Source organism: Artemia franciscana, chromosome 12, assembly GCF_032884065.1.
Source record: "Artemia franciscana chromosome 12, ASM3288406v1, whole genome shotgun sequence".
In the NCBI taxonomy this organism is placed as follows: domain Eukaryota; kingdom Metazoa; phylum Arthropoda; class Branchiopoda; order Anostraca; family Artemiidae; genus Artemia; species Artemia franciscana.
The window spans coordinates 23992023-24007625 of NC_088874.1; the positions used below are offsets into that span (position 1 = coordinate 23992023).

The window sequence follows — 15603 nt, forward strand, 5'->3', positions numbered from 1 at the left end:
TTGATTAGTTTGTAGCAGGGTATCAAAGGTGGACTTATAAGGCATGAGAGGTCTCGAAGTTTTTGAAAGTTTTTGTTTGAAAAACGAAGAAAAACGAAGTTTTTGTTTGAATGCAGAAATATCCCTGTTGAAAATTATAGCTAGACTCTTGACCGAATTTCCATGGAGGATTGACATCAAGGCTCTTTAATTTTGGTTATTTGTCTTAAGTTGATTTTGATTGGTAGTCGTCTTTATTCTATTTATTCTTTTTGATTTATTTATTTATAACCCACATATACAAAAAGTACAAAGGTGGAGTAACAATAAGAAAGGTAACAAAGTAACAAAAAACGCATATTTGAGTTAATGCGGGTTAATGACAGATATGCCTCTCACTCAACTAGACTATCTGTCTTGGCTTTTTCTACAATTAGCCATGGCTTGATGCCCAAAACTACTTGATTTTTATTCAACATTTATATATTTGTAACCTACATACGGTGAAAAGTAGTGGAGTAAAAAATAAGGAAAAGAAGTGAAATTCATTAGGCTACACACACAAAAAAACTAAAAAATAACCATACTATATCTAACATCCAAGAACAGCCAGATGAGATGGTGTTGAGGGCCCAACCTTAAGGCTCATAAAATAAGTTTCTGTTGACGATGGCTCACTGTGCACGTAATATCAGTAGCAAGAAACCAAGCGATTAATTTATCTCTCAGTTAAAATTCGAAATTTACAAAATTGAAGGTAAATTATCCAAATTTTGTTTCAAATCACCTGTCTTGATGATAGGGAGAAGACCTGAGGTATAAAGGACAGAGTAAAGGTCAAAGTCGCGAAAGTGGATCACAGTTTGGCAAGAACACATTTATTATACTTCCATTGTTTTGGAACAGTTTTTTGGTATCTCACCTGGATCTTTGTATCAATAGCAGCAGCAATACAGAGGCAAGCACGTAGGGTTTTTATTTTATTTTTTTTTCTGTCGTGCTTTTGACAGCTGGATATAAAGCTGAAATATTCTCATACATATATACATGTTTGCTTGAGATTGCCTGGATTGAAAAATGAGTCCTCATTTAGTGGAACTTTTTTGTTATTCATAGAGAGCAGTATCAGACCAATCTTGGGTTTAAGAAATTATCCTCATTGCTGGGAAAAAGTTCCCATGAATGCGAAATGAATGTAACTCCCAGGTCGTGGAGATTCATACTTTTCAAATAGTAATGGGAGGTCATACCCTAACATAAGTACCAAGGACAGTGAAAACAAAACCTGACTGTTTTAATTGGTTTTGTGGAAACTTACACAACCATTTGATGAATACCTCCATGTGCAGGTATGGAGTTTTTGGCAATAGCGGGTACCAATTAAATAAACAGAAACAAGGGAGAAGTATTGGAAGTTTTAGCTTTCCTTTGATGATATTGTCGTCTATGGGAAGCAACAGATTGTTAATTTTTGAATTTTTACGAACTTGTGGACTAAATTGGCTTGGTGGTACGTTTTGGAAGAAAAATGGCAGTTTAAAAGGTTTGTATTTGACTAATATATATCCAAAAATTTGGTCAATAAAGTAGACTCTTTCTGTTGAAAACTAATGAGTTTTTCATTCTTATTAACTTGTTTTTACTAAATAAAGGCTATATTCTAGATCAGTCCATTATGAGTAAAACAATTTTTCACTGTTATTCAATCTTTGTTGTGTACTTACAGTTTTGCGTCATGGTTTTGTACAGGTTTATTGATGCATAATCCCTGGCGTTTAAACCAGTAGAAGGTCCAAAAACTATAAGATAAAAGGTACAGGCACCCAGAAAGATATGATTATAATTCTTCAATTTAGCACAGAAAACTGGTTAGACACATTTTTCAACAATTTAAAAGAAATTGATGTCAGAAACGCCTAAATAAAAAAAAAAAAAGACTCTTAAGCTCTGCTTAATTAGGTAAAAACTACAACATCAAAATTTTGGATTTGCTGTTTGGAATTAGGAGGTGAAATGCATTAGAAATATTTTTGACAGTCAACAAAATCATTTTTGATCAATTTAATATTGGACAGCAGAAGTAAAAATAATGTTTTCCCTTTTTCCAGCCACTGTAAAAAAACATGATGCTGTGGCCAGAAATAATCTTGCCGAGTTTGGAGGCTACGTTGCCGAGTGTTTACCCAAGTTTGTTGAAAAAGTCCAAGTAACATCAACTGATGAGCTAGAGCTGTTAATTGCTCCTGAGGGCGTTGTTCCCGTTTTGCAATTTTTAAAAGACCATCATAATGCCCAGTTTGTGAGTTTGGCTGATATTGGAGGCATGGATGTCCCATCTAGGCAATATCGGTTTGAGGTGCAGCTTTCTTTCTAATTTTGACTTGCGAATGGATATTAACTATTATATAAGTGTATACGGTCCTATTCGTTAGGTGGAGGGGGATTAAGCAATTGGAAGTGTATCCTTCAGACCAATGTCAGTGGGGACTTTCAACATTATTTTCTCTCTGTGTGTTAGCATGAGTCTGTTGCTTCTTTTTTCAACTCCTCTTTCGTTTGTATGGAATCACAAAAAGAAATCTTGTGAATGAGTGAAAAAATCTATTTGAATAGATACAAGTTTAAGAGCCACTAGGAATACAGTTGAAGATTCAATAATCAATCCCATTTTACAGTTGGTAAATTTAATTTTAAAGTAGGTTAAATTTATTTTAGAAATTTATGGAAATGTTGTTATAGTTGAAACTCAATGTTATTCAGCCCTTTCATGAACTAAGATATAGTTTATGCATTGAGCAATATATTTCATCAGTTTCTGAAGACATCTAAACGTATTTAATTTCTTTTCATATTAACAATGGACCATATCCCCCCTAGCCTTATAGGAAAGTCATTATACAATTGTTTGGCACTTCCAGTGGTAATAAGGGGGGACAATGTCCTAGATCGGGGAAAAAGAAGACATTAAAAAGATCCACTTCGAGAACAATGTCCCTTTGTTTTTACCCTCCTTTGTTCATACATTTACAACCAAGTCATTTTCATTGTAATGAAAATATTACTGCCTAATAACACATTTCATTTTTTTAATCTATTGCCATTATACCATTGCATTGGAAAATCCCCTGCCTCTTGTAAAATCTTTTGGTGGTATCCTTTATACAGTTGATTGCTTGTTTTACACCAAAGCAAAAGTGAGGGGTTAATTTTGGCTAATTAATAAATCAAGTAACGATTGCTTGAAGATCAGCTTACTTGTGTGGAGTGATTTGATTAAATCAGCAATACACATATAAAAAATGAAACAGACAAGAGTAAAAATACAGAAGAACAAGAAGAAGAAAAAAGGAACAAATTAAATCATGATACTCACCAGCAAGCTGCTGTCAGCCTGTATCACAATCAAAAAGTAATTTTTATGTTTTAATTTACTTTAGGATACCATCCCAAAACTCCTACTGGTGCACGAAAGGCTATTCTGGAGGGTTAGGACATCCAATATCAACAATTTGCTACTTCTCAATTGCCTATGAAAGACATTGGGTTTGTCTTATTCCTTCAACAAATCGGACATTGGAACGGGTATAGATGGTTTTGATAACGTTCTCACCAAACTCCTTGCTTCTCTGGCCTTAACATTAAACTGAAATTGATTTGACAAGGAAGAAACGTTTTAGAAATCTCTTATCTGTTAACAGTCCAGCTATTTTATCTCACTGTGGAAGAGAGAGAGAGAGAGAGAGAGAGATGGGTTTATTAATTTAAATAAACGGAAAAAGCAAAGGGCCCGAAATAAAGCTTGTTTGGGCTGACAATCCCAGTACACATACAAATGAAAACAATACAAAAAGGAAAAAAGAAAAGAAAAGAAAAAGAAGAAAAAATTGAATTACCCTGCGTTTTGATCGATATGGGATAACACTTCAAAAGAGACAGCCAAGACTAGACAAAAAGAAACTAAAATTACTTTTACCAGTATCGCATTAAACAAAACCAACATCTTGGCTCCACTTGAGGTCCACTTAACTATCAAAACCATAAATATTAAGGCAAAATAGCTTTAATTCCCGCCGGAATTCACGAAAAGTATCCATTTTTCTTCAAGTCGTAGGTAAACAATTTCATGTATGGTGTCCTAGATGCCGAATAGAAAATCGAGATCTACGAGTAATAGCAAGTGGACGACGAATTATATTGGACTGTCTCGTAAAATTTGTATGAATATCACTTCCTAATTCAAACATACTTTTAAAACATATTGGTCAACAATTTTGAAAATATTTCTAGATAAACAGGCTTTGATAAAAAGTAATAAGTCCTGCTAAAGGCAAGATTTTGCAATGTATATACCTCTTTTGTACCTAGTCTTTAAAACCAACACTGCATAACACCCGAAGCGCTTTATTCTGCAAAATTCGAATATGATGGAGATGAGAAGGAAATGTACTACCCCAAACAGTTCAACAATATAGCAGATAACAATGAATTAAGGAATGATACAGTGTTCTTAAAATATCTCTTGGGAAAATGTACGTCAACTTTCTTAAAATGCCAACATTCCTAGCGAGTTGCAGACTAATATAATCTATATCTTCTCTAAAACTAAGACATTCATCAATTAAAACTCCTATATGTGTTGTACAATTTATTCTTAAAATAATCTATCAGCAAAATTATGTCTATCTATCTAAGGGTAATGATTTGAGCTCCTGCCATACAATAAAAATTAAGATTTAATATAATTCAAATTTAAGTCATAAAGCTTCATCCACTTTTGTACAGATTCCAGACAAGAATTAATACGAATCAACAGCTGAACTTCTGTTTGTGCAGCCACAGTTAAATGAGTGTCATCCGCAAAGCTGAGGACAATTACTTTTTCCCCGTTACATCCACAGTCAAGAGCATACGGAATCATATTAAAAGCTCTGCATAAATTATTTATAAAAACTAGAAATAACAGGGGACCAAGAACAGATCTTTGAGGTACTCCAAATTTAACATTACTGACTGAAGAAACATTGTCCCCTAGTTGTACATATTGAGTTCTTTCTTTTAAAAACGAGGACAGTAATTCAAGAAATGGTCCTCTAAAACCGTAATTTTCTAATTTGGCAATGAGTATAAATGATCAACGAACTCGAAATCTTTTACAATATCAAGAAAAACAGAAGTGACTTTCATACCATTATCCAATGCATCACTCACAAAAGTTGTAAAAAATAAAACATCATTCTCAGATAAACCCCTTCGAAAACCAAATTGATTTGGATTAAGAAATTACTTATTCTCCAAAGATTCAACCATTCTTTTAACTATTAATTTCTCAAACAATCTGGATACTACTGGTAATAAGAAATGGGCCTATAATTTCCTAGCACATTTTTATCCCCGCCTTTATGTATAGGAATAAATTTCGTAATTTTAACAACTTGGAAACACTCCAGTCCTAAAACATTCATTACATAAATACACTAAATGACCGGAAATAACAGGGTAAATATACTTTAAAGTTTTAACTGTTGTAAAATCAGAGCCTGAAGCTCTGAAGAATCTGCTATTAATTTCTCAAACAATCTGGATACTACTGGTAATAAAGAAATGGGCCTATAATTTCCTAGCACATTTTTATCCCCGCCTTTATGTATAGGAATAAATTTCGTAATTTTAACAACTTGGAAACACTCCAGTCCTAAAACATTCATTACATAAATACACTAATTGACCGGAAATAGCAGGGTAAATATACTTTAAAGTATACTTTAACTGTTGTAAAATCAGAGCCTGAAGCTCCAGTTTTCATATTTTCAATGTTTCAGAAAGCTCAGAAGGATTGATTGGCTTCAAGTATGCTGAAACATCACTTGCATTCAATAAATATTTTTTACACTACCTTCAGGCTCAGAAATAACTACTTTAAGCCAAATCCTTCCCCACATTAGCAAAATGACGGCACATTCTATCAGCAATTGTATTATCATTATGTATACCGTCCAGAAATATTCCATAATTAGGACTTACGACGGAATTTATAATTGCCAAGTTTTTCTAGGGTTACCTTCAGAAGATTTAGATTGATTACGATAGTAATCAGCTTTGGCTTTACAAAGTAGTTCATTTAACTGGTTACTATAAATCTTATATTCTGTTTTATCACTTACATTATTACTAGCCACACACATTTTGAACCAACACCTTCTTCTAATAATAATCTTTAAAAGAGCTCGAGTAATCCATGGTTTCTTTGGAGTTTCTCTACGACGAGTTACACTTTTACGAGTACTACAATCAACCAATAAACAATTTATGATTGAATACTAATTTTGAAACTTAGCATTGATATCTAGTTCGTAACTATTTAGAAATTCAAAACTACAGGACGCGTCAATAGTTTGATTAAATAAAAAAAAAAACAAGTTTTTGTAACGGAAAGTAAGGAGCGACATTAAAACTTAAAACGAACAGAAATTACTCCGTATATGAAAGGGGCTTTTCCTCCTCAACTCCCCGCTCTTTACGCTAAAATTTGACCCTTTCTTTTAACTCTACTTTTTAAAACAGTAAGAAACTTTAGCGTAAAGAGCGGGACGTTGAGGAGGAAAAGCCCATTTCATATACGGAGTAATTTCCGTTCGTTTTAAGTTTTAATGTCGCTCCTTATTTTCTGTTACAAAAACTTGTTATTTTTATTTAATTTCTGGACGTTTTTGAATTAATGCATGTTTTGATCTTGGCTCTCCGCACATAAATAATTAAAACGAAATTTGCATATTAATTAATTGCAATTAATCGGAAGATTTTGAGAAAAAAGAAACGAAGGAGGAGGCCTAGTCCCTCAAGTTTTTGATTACTTTAAAAAAAAAAAACAACTAGAACTTTTAATTTTTACAAACGTTTTCATTGGTAAAAAATATACGTAACTTACGTAACGAACTTCTATATTCGTATGTTTTTATTGCGTATATGAGGGGGTTCAACCCTCATCGATACCTCGCTCTTTACACTGAAGCTTAGATTGTGTCCCAATTCCTTAAGAATGACCTCTGAATCACAAAGGCCGTAGAATAAATAGTTGAAATTACTAAAAATACTTTAGCATAAAGAGTGAGTTATAACGAGGAGGTAAACCCCTCATATGCGTAATAATTTTTGTTTGTTCTAAGTTTTAATGCTGCTCCTTACTTTCAGTAGAAAAAACTTTTCATTGTTTTTTTTTTTAAATAAAGCTAGAAAATCCTGCGCCCCCTTCATTGAAATTCTCTTCCCCCATGAGAAGCCTTTCCATGGAAATATCCTCCCAGGTAACCCCCTTCCTCAACTCTCCCCCCTGAACCAAAAAAATCCCCCTGAAAAGGTCTGTACACTTCCCAGTAACCATTACTGTATGTAAACACAGGTCAAAGTTTTCAACTTGCAGCCCCTCCCACGGGGACAGCGGGGGAGTAAGTCGTCCCTAAAGACATAGTTATTAGGTTTTTCGACTATGGTGAATAAAATGGCTATCTCAGAATTTTGATCCGTTGACTTTGGGAAAAAAATGAGCGTGGGAGGGTGCCTAGGTGCCCTCCAATTTTTTTGGTCACTTAAAAAGGGCACTAGAACTTTCAATATCCGTTAGAATGAGCCCTCTCGTAAGATTCTAGGACCACTCGGTCGATACGATCACCCCTGGAAAAAAAAAAATAATAAACACGCATCCATGATCTGTCTTCTGGGAAAAAATGTGAAATTCCACATTTTTGTAGATAGGAGCTTGAAACTTCTTCAACAAGGTTCTCTGATATGCTGAATCTGATGGCGTGAAGTTCGCTAAGATTGTATGACTTAAGGGGTGTTTCCCCCTATTTTCTAAAATGAGGCAAATTTTCTCAGGCTCGTAACTTTTGATGGGTATAATTGATCTTGATGAAACCTGTATATTTAAAATCAGCATTAAAATGTGATTCTTTTGATGTAACTATTGGTATCAAAATTTCATTTTTTAGAGTTTCGGTTACTATTGAGCCGGGTCGCTCCTTACTACAGTTCGTTACCACGAACTGTTTGATGAGTAAAAGAGGCTTGCCTTAAATGGGATTCTACAGAATCCCATTTCCCAGAATCCCATTGATTAATTTGAATTTTCTTGAATGTTTGTTAATGAGAACTACAATGTACAAGTTATGAAATTTACATTGCTTTTTCTACGCATAACATAAATTTTAGTAAATAAGTAAGTGTTTACCTTCAAACCAGTAAATGGAGGTTTGCAATCATATTGAACCGATACCTAAAATCGACGGAAAATCTGCTGGCATAAAACACAAAATAATAATTTAGATGCCAATTCGACTAATTTCATTCTAAAACATACTGGAAAAATTATACACATAAGGAAATAGCGCAAAAAAATTGAATATTTTTCCACTTGGTGACTGTCATATTAAAATTATCACTAGTAATCAATCTTCATTTTTAGTTTTTTCAATATTGGTTTTAAGAAATCACAAAATTTTTCTTTGAACAGTTCAAACGCAGAAAATACCACAAATCATACGTAAGGTGCCAGGGAATCAGGCATATGCAATCAACAGTGTTATATTTCCCGGTTTTGTGTGTATTTTGGATCAGGAAACCTCGGGTGCTTGCCTCTTCCGAAATCTCGATATTATTATCTTCCCTATAATTTTGGTATTCTATGTAATATAATATGTAATTTTTTTGTTTTCTGTATCTTCTCCTACTCCAAAATACCCCTCCCTTCCATAAATCAGAGTTATGGGCCAGGTTTTAGGCCTCATAACCTGGGAGGGGGGAGCAAGGTATACCAGAAAATTGTCAAATATAAAGTATAGTGAATTTAATGTCTGTTGTCAGGAGAACTAGGGTAGGGGGTATGTTTCCCCCCTTCCCAAGTCAAAACCGCCACTGTAATAGGTATATGTCTGATTCCCTGTCCCTTATGAATGAACTGCGTTTGAACTGTTCAAAGGAAAATTTTGTGATTTCTTAAAACAAATATGGAGAATTCAAAAAGAAGATTGATTCCTAGTTTCAATTTTAATATCACAGTTACCTAGTGAAAAAATATTCAGCTTTTTTCGTTCTTTGCTTATGTATAGAACTTTACCAGAATCTTTTAGAGTGAAATTAGTCGGATTGACTAGATCTAAAAATTATTTTGTGTTTTATAGCAACAGATTTTCTGTCAATTTTTTATCCATCATTTTTTATTTTTAGGGATGATCTTTGTGAAATTAAGAGTCAATTAAATGCTTGATGTTGAAACTTCAAAAATATAAAATGGTTTACTCGGTCATATTGGCTTTTGAAATGCTCAAAGGTTAAATGTCTTTTCCAGATAATCTACAATCTCCTGTCTCTCCGTTTCAACTCAAGAATCCGAGTAAAGACGTATACTGATGAATTAACTCCTATTGACTCGATTAATGACATATTCAAAGCTGCAAATTGGTATGAAAGGGAAATTTGGGATATGTATGGTGTCTTCTTTGCAAATCACCCGGACCTAAGAAGAATTCTGACTGATTATGGGTTTGAAGGTCATCCACAAAGGAAAGACTTTCCACTAACTGGATTTGTTGAGGTAAGCCGCCCGAAAGGAAGTTTCAGCTCAGAGCAATAGTTTACAAATTATAGGTATACGTATTGCGAGGAGCTAGTTTAATTTTCAAAGAGAGGGGGGGTTGTAGTGTGTATAATTGTGTAATTGTAGTGTGGGGATCTATTTGATAATATTTAGATTTGGTTTACGGTATTTCTGTTTCTTTCATGAGAATTGAGTGTATGCCTTAATAATAAAAACTATATTGTGTCATGGGAGGGGCTCTACTAGAAATGTACAGAAAGAGTAGAAATATATGCAGTGTAAAAAAGCTAAGTATTGTTGCTTGAGAACAGTTTTTTCTTCTTTGTTCCATAAAGGAAAAATAAGATATTTTGATAGGAAGTTTCTATAGAGTTTTCATAAAAATTTAGGATCCTGCACCAAAATTGCCGATAATTTATATACAACCTTGAAAACTTGCGAATTTAAAGTTTAGTGCTTCTCGTAAGGAAGTACTTACAGTACTTCGTACTCGAGAAGAAGAGAGCCGGTCTTTTCCAGTACGATCATAATGATTTATTTCTAAGCGACGTTTCAGCTTAGGGAGTTTCATAGATTTAGCACTAAGAATAGCATTGTGTAAAACCTACTCTGGCATCCCTGTGCTGTTATTAACTGTGGCCGAAAATCCAAATCTTAATTAGTTTTTCGAATGATGTCTTTTTTCTTTGTGAATTTAATGTTTAGAAAATAAAACTCGCCAAATATGCAATTACATTATTCTAAATTTTTCACTTGCCAAAACCATAGCTAAAACAAGAATCTGTATTTGCAGGTCATCAGTATCAGTACTATCTTCAGTTAATAAATTTCCTTGGAAGAACACCACCTCCTATTTTTTTGAGCATTTTATCACTTATAGAATCCTTGTGTTGTGTCCTGTTTATCTTGTAAGAAACGTAGATGTACCTTTTGCATTTTTTCTTTTCGTTTCAAGGACTACTTTTTATTGCAGAGGAGGTAAAGACTGTATGATGCCATGAGTGCCACTTCAGTTGGTACTTCTTGGAGTTACAGTACATGGCTGCAAATTAGCATATATATGGTTCCCAGAGCAGTAATCACTCTCGGGTTGAGGTCTCAGGGCAATCAGCCTTAACATAGTACGGAAAACGACTGTTAAAAAAATGTGTAGGGAAATTTTTGAATTCAGAAAAACGAAAAATGTCATACCCAATTTTCAATCCACCTTGAGTATTTTAGCTTTGATAATCGAGCCAGAAAATTCCAACTTAGTCCTGCTGGAGGCAAAGTGATTTGTAAGACAAGTGCCAGGATCGGTTTCCATCTTAGACAGATCAACATCATTGAAAGTACCATGAACCAGGCCAAAAAGTCTCCTTGGCGGGTCTTTTGCTGAAGTACCCCTTTCAACAGACTGAAAAAAGAGTCACAGAAATTATTGGCTGCAGATTAATCGATATCTATTAGCCACTTGTCCTATAAAGGTTGCAGCAAGGTGATATACTTATGTCTGGTTACCTTATAATTCAAATCAAACAGATATTCTAGATGGCAATAACGACGGAAAAGTTACCTAGTAAGAGTCAAAATTATAAGAAAATTTTGCCTATTTGGAAAGTTCTTAAATAGTTCATTGTATATTCTTTTTTTTTTCGACGGAGGAAGTAATTTTTTTTTTCAAGTTCAAGTTCGAGCTCTTAATTTTCAAACTAATTTCACCCTATAATATTTAATTTCACTTTTAAAATATTTAAAGAGTGTGTCTACAAAGTTAGTTATCTGGTACGAAAACCGGCACCCTTAGAAGAAAAAATAAATACTATTATAAATGCAATGAAATATAAGTAATAATAAACAATAAAAATACTAATCATAAAAAAAGAAAATACGACACCACTTTGAACTCATAGCCCACATTATAAATCTAATAATAATCTTAGTATGAATAAAACCAGCACCGATAACCATGACTTTGCATTAATTGATAATTATCTATTAGATATAGTTTTAATTTATTTTTAGAAAGGGAATAATAATTACTTAATTTGTTGAAGTCTAAAAAGGACACAATAGACTAGAAGGACGACATCAACTGCCAATATGTTCAAAAATGTATCGAAACTCTTAGTAAGGGATTTATCAGGGAGTGTCGATGGGGAAGGAATGAGTGCTTTTGATGTACGAAGGGCTTTATTTTGAAGAGGCCGAAGGAGTTTAATTCGAGGTTGAAAAGTATTTAAATAGGCAATGGGACAATAACTAAAATAAGAATGAATAAAAGAATAATAAACTGACTTAAGGGCAGGGAAAGGGAGGTCAAACTTTAGATACTGCAGTAACCCTACATTCCTTCCTAGCTGAATCCTTAGTCTATCAAGATGAGGCTTCCGAGATAAATTTTCATCAACTATAAGACCTAGGTACTTGCAAGATTCCTTTCTAGTAATGTTGACTAGTTATCTGTTAAAATGGACAGATATTTGAGAAAGCGACGACAGGGCATGAGAAAGTTGAAGAAAGATTATAAAATGGGTCTTCGATGAATTTAAAACAAAGCGGTTATCAGCAAACCACTACAAATGCTTCATTAGACTACGACAGGTGTTTTCTCTTATTGATGATTCATCTGTACCTGTGACGGAAAACACTGTTCCGTCACATTGCCTTCCTTTCCTGAACATTGGATTTTTCCAATCTTACTGTACCTTCATCCACAAATTGATTCCTACCAGTAAAATAAGACTGGATGAGTAAGAGAGCATTGCCTCTTATTCCGCAGTTGTCAAGCTTACCCAAAAGAATCAGATGGCAAATCGCATCAATGGCTTTCTTCACAGCCACAAATATTGTAGCTGGTATTTCGTCACAGTCCATTGTATCATTTAGAAATTGTAGTAAAACCAGTATAGCAAGCTCGGTAGAGTGCCCAGCCTGAATCCTAACTGATGCGTGATGAAAAAGCTAGATTTGGTCAGATAATTCATCACTCTGTTGTAGATGCAACACTCCATAATTTTTGAATAACCAGAGAATAGAGATTGGGCGGTAGTATATAGCCCTCACAACACAGGACACAAGACAAAGTCGTAAATATGTTATCTATGACTGAAACAGACAGCTCACCAATACGTTTTGGAATTCTTACTGCTGGAACTAAACCCGCAGAAAAACAAGTAGTCAGTAGATGCACAGGCTCAGATCTTGAGGCTTGGGACTCCGAATTCACCAGTCCTAAATCTATGTTAAAATCTCCCATAAAAACTATTTTCTGGCTCCTAAAATTCAGCCATTGTGACTTACCAATTCAGTTTACATTCATTCAACTTACCAATTAAACTTGAGGCGCTTGATTTTGGAGGCTGATAAAACAGGCATAGCAGTAGCTTATCTTTACCAGACATAATTTCAACAATCAAGAATTCAAACTCCATCTTTTTGGGATAAATCATTGAAATCAGCTATTTCACGAACATGCAGATCCTGATTAATAAACAGAGCAAGTCCACCTTTCGAACGGGTAGCCCTATTTCTAGTAACTACTCTATACCCATTTATACCAACTAAAGAACTATTACTATCACTAAGAAATGTCTCATATAGTCCTAGAACTCCAATGCGATTACTAGAAAGGAAGAGATCAAATCATAACTACTAAGCACTCCGCGACAATTCCAACCGCAATTTGGGGTGATTGTGACTGATAAAAGGGAGGGATTTGGTCATTATTACATATTTTCTGGGAGGAAAAGACTGGATAAAAAGATAAGAATATTCATCACCAGCTGATCCCACCGATTTCAGTAATTCATTTAGGTCAAGTTGTTTTTTTCTCAAAATCATGGAGTGGGTTAGATGTTATCTTGTTTAACACTTATCATCAAATCTTCGTAAAAATAAAACTTACCAAAATCAATTTGGAATGATAGGCTAATAAGCAGAAACCGGTACCTCAGATTATTCCAAGTATGAGAGGAGCAAGGAGACTGCCGGCACACATTCCAATAAAATAACAGCAATGACGTCATTTGGCTCACCAGATTGGGAGGGTCAACATCCGACTTATTAGCTGCTGAAAGAAACAACGTGCAGAACAAGAACTTTTTTTTTGTAAAACTAAACAGAAAAGAAGGAAAATATGAAAACGATCTCACAGAATAGCAAGATAAAAAAAGTATACTAAGCAAGGTCCATTTAAATTTCCTCTTCCTTGTTTTCTTTTTTTTTTCTCACTCGCGGAAAATTAATATAAATTTAAATCACTGTCGCAACTTATTCATTAATGCAAACCAAGCGTAGCTAGACGCGAGACCACGAAGATGAAGAAGATCCTTTGAATTCCAGCCATATATCAGTACCTTTTTGACAGACCCGAGATTGTTATTTCACCTTTCGTTTTCATCTCACATGACTTAGTCAACAGCTCAGGTGACAAATTCAATTCAGGTGGCAAGTCCGTACAAATAACTACACCACTGCAGCTTTTTACAACTTTTACGTTGGAGGAAGTCAGTAATATTTGTTGAACGAGGAGCGTAACGATAGCACTTAGATGTCATTACTGGCTCAGTATTACCTAGCGTATTCCTGAAGAGGTTTTTTACATTAGTTTCTCGCGTTTCGTCAGATTTTTCCTAGGTAAGCCATGAATCAGCTGGTTAAGCTCTTGGTCTTTTACTTCAAAAGCGAGTGGCCGTTTTTCTAGCGCTTCAGATTTAAGGTTCTGATCTTGTAGTGTAGATTCAACTTGACTTATTCGTGAATCACGCTTCGCTGCATCACTTTTTAATGACACGACTTTCGCTGAAATTGAGTCTTGTTTACTGGAAAACTCAGTCTGAAACTCAGTGATCTTGTCCCGTTTGTCGCCAAATAATTTAACAAAATTGTCAAAAGACAACTGACTTATGTACGACATCTTTAAATACCGTAAAAATGGCGATGAAAAATTTTCAATTCGTTCCAAAAAACATCCTTGAGAAATGGTACTTATATTCAAATGGGGCAGGCCCACACTATATTTGACAATCACTTGCGAAAGTGGCCCGGTGGAGCGGGAGACCTGCTAAGATTTATTCGCACCGTACTCTTTTTATTCGCCGCCGTACTCTTGCATCCAACAATGAATATTATCCAGGTTATCCAAAGCCAATCTAGTCTTTTATTTATTAATTAATTCGCAAACGTAAAATGTAAAATGTATTTGATGCTCGATTGCTGTCAAGCTCCTCACAGAAAGATTTCTCGTTCAATACTGAAAAAAAAAACTTAACATAGAACAGGAATCCTGTAACCTGAGTTTATGTTGCTACTCTTAAATAAGACACTTATTTATATCAGTGTATTCAGGTATCCATAGTGTCAAAACCTCAAAGAATAAGTAAATGAGTACTCGACAGAATAAAAATATCTAAATTCGTTGCAGGCAACGGTGTCTCAACTGCTTTCACACTTTTGTTATTATTTAATTTTCTTTTAATTTTAGGTCCGTTATGATGATGAAGTGAAGAGAGTCGTGGTTGAGCCTGTTGAATTGGCTCAAGAATATAGAAAATTTGATTTGCAGAGTACATGGGAACAGTTCCCTAATTTTCGAAGCATCGAAGCTCCAGCCCAAGAAATCCCCGTGAAGCCAGAAGAAAAGAAGTAAATTATCCGCAATTAGTCGTGTGTACATACGTATTTTTATTTCACCATATGGAATACAGTCAATATTGATGAATTAAAAAGCACGTGTAGTCTGGATGAAGACATGTAATGAATTACGTAGCGTAACAGGAGGTCTATCAATCTTGTTTCTTGGGAATAGTATTATAATGATATATTGAAAAAGTCATCGGCACATCAAGTTCTAACCTTGCGAATGGCAAAACGAATAACAATCAATAGAGTTTAATGAGTTAAACACAATGATTTTTAATTTATTTTTAGAATTAAGATAGTGAGCTAAAACACGTACTGAATTAAACACAACAACCAAAAACATTACATTTCATGGGGAGAACGATATAACAAATTTTTTTCTGTTTTATTCTGGTTTTATTGTTAGTTTTATT

General features: G+C 34.3%; 1 protein-coding gene across 1 annotated transcript in view; it reads left to right on the plus strand.

The window, feature by feature from the left end:
• Window positions 1-15290, plus strand: part of LOC136033889 (NADH dehydrogenase [ubiquinone] iron-sulfur protein 3, mitochondrial-like) — a 38049-nt gene extending 22759 nt beyond the window's left edge. The window contains exons 3-5 of the mRNA XM_065714876.1: window positions 2088-2335; window positions 9320-9565; window positions 15033-15290. Of these exons, the coding sequence (XP_065570948.1) occupies window positions 2088-2335; window positions 9320-9565; window positions 15033-15197 (659 nt within the window). The 3' untranslated portion in view covers window positions 15198-15290. The remainder of the gene's footprint in view (window positions 1-2087; window positions 2336-9319; window positions 9566-15032) is intronic.
• The last annotated feature ends 313 nt before the right edge of the window (window positions 15291-15603 follow it).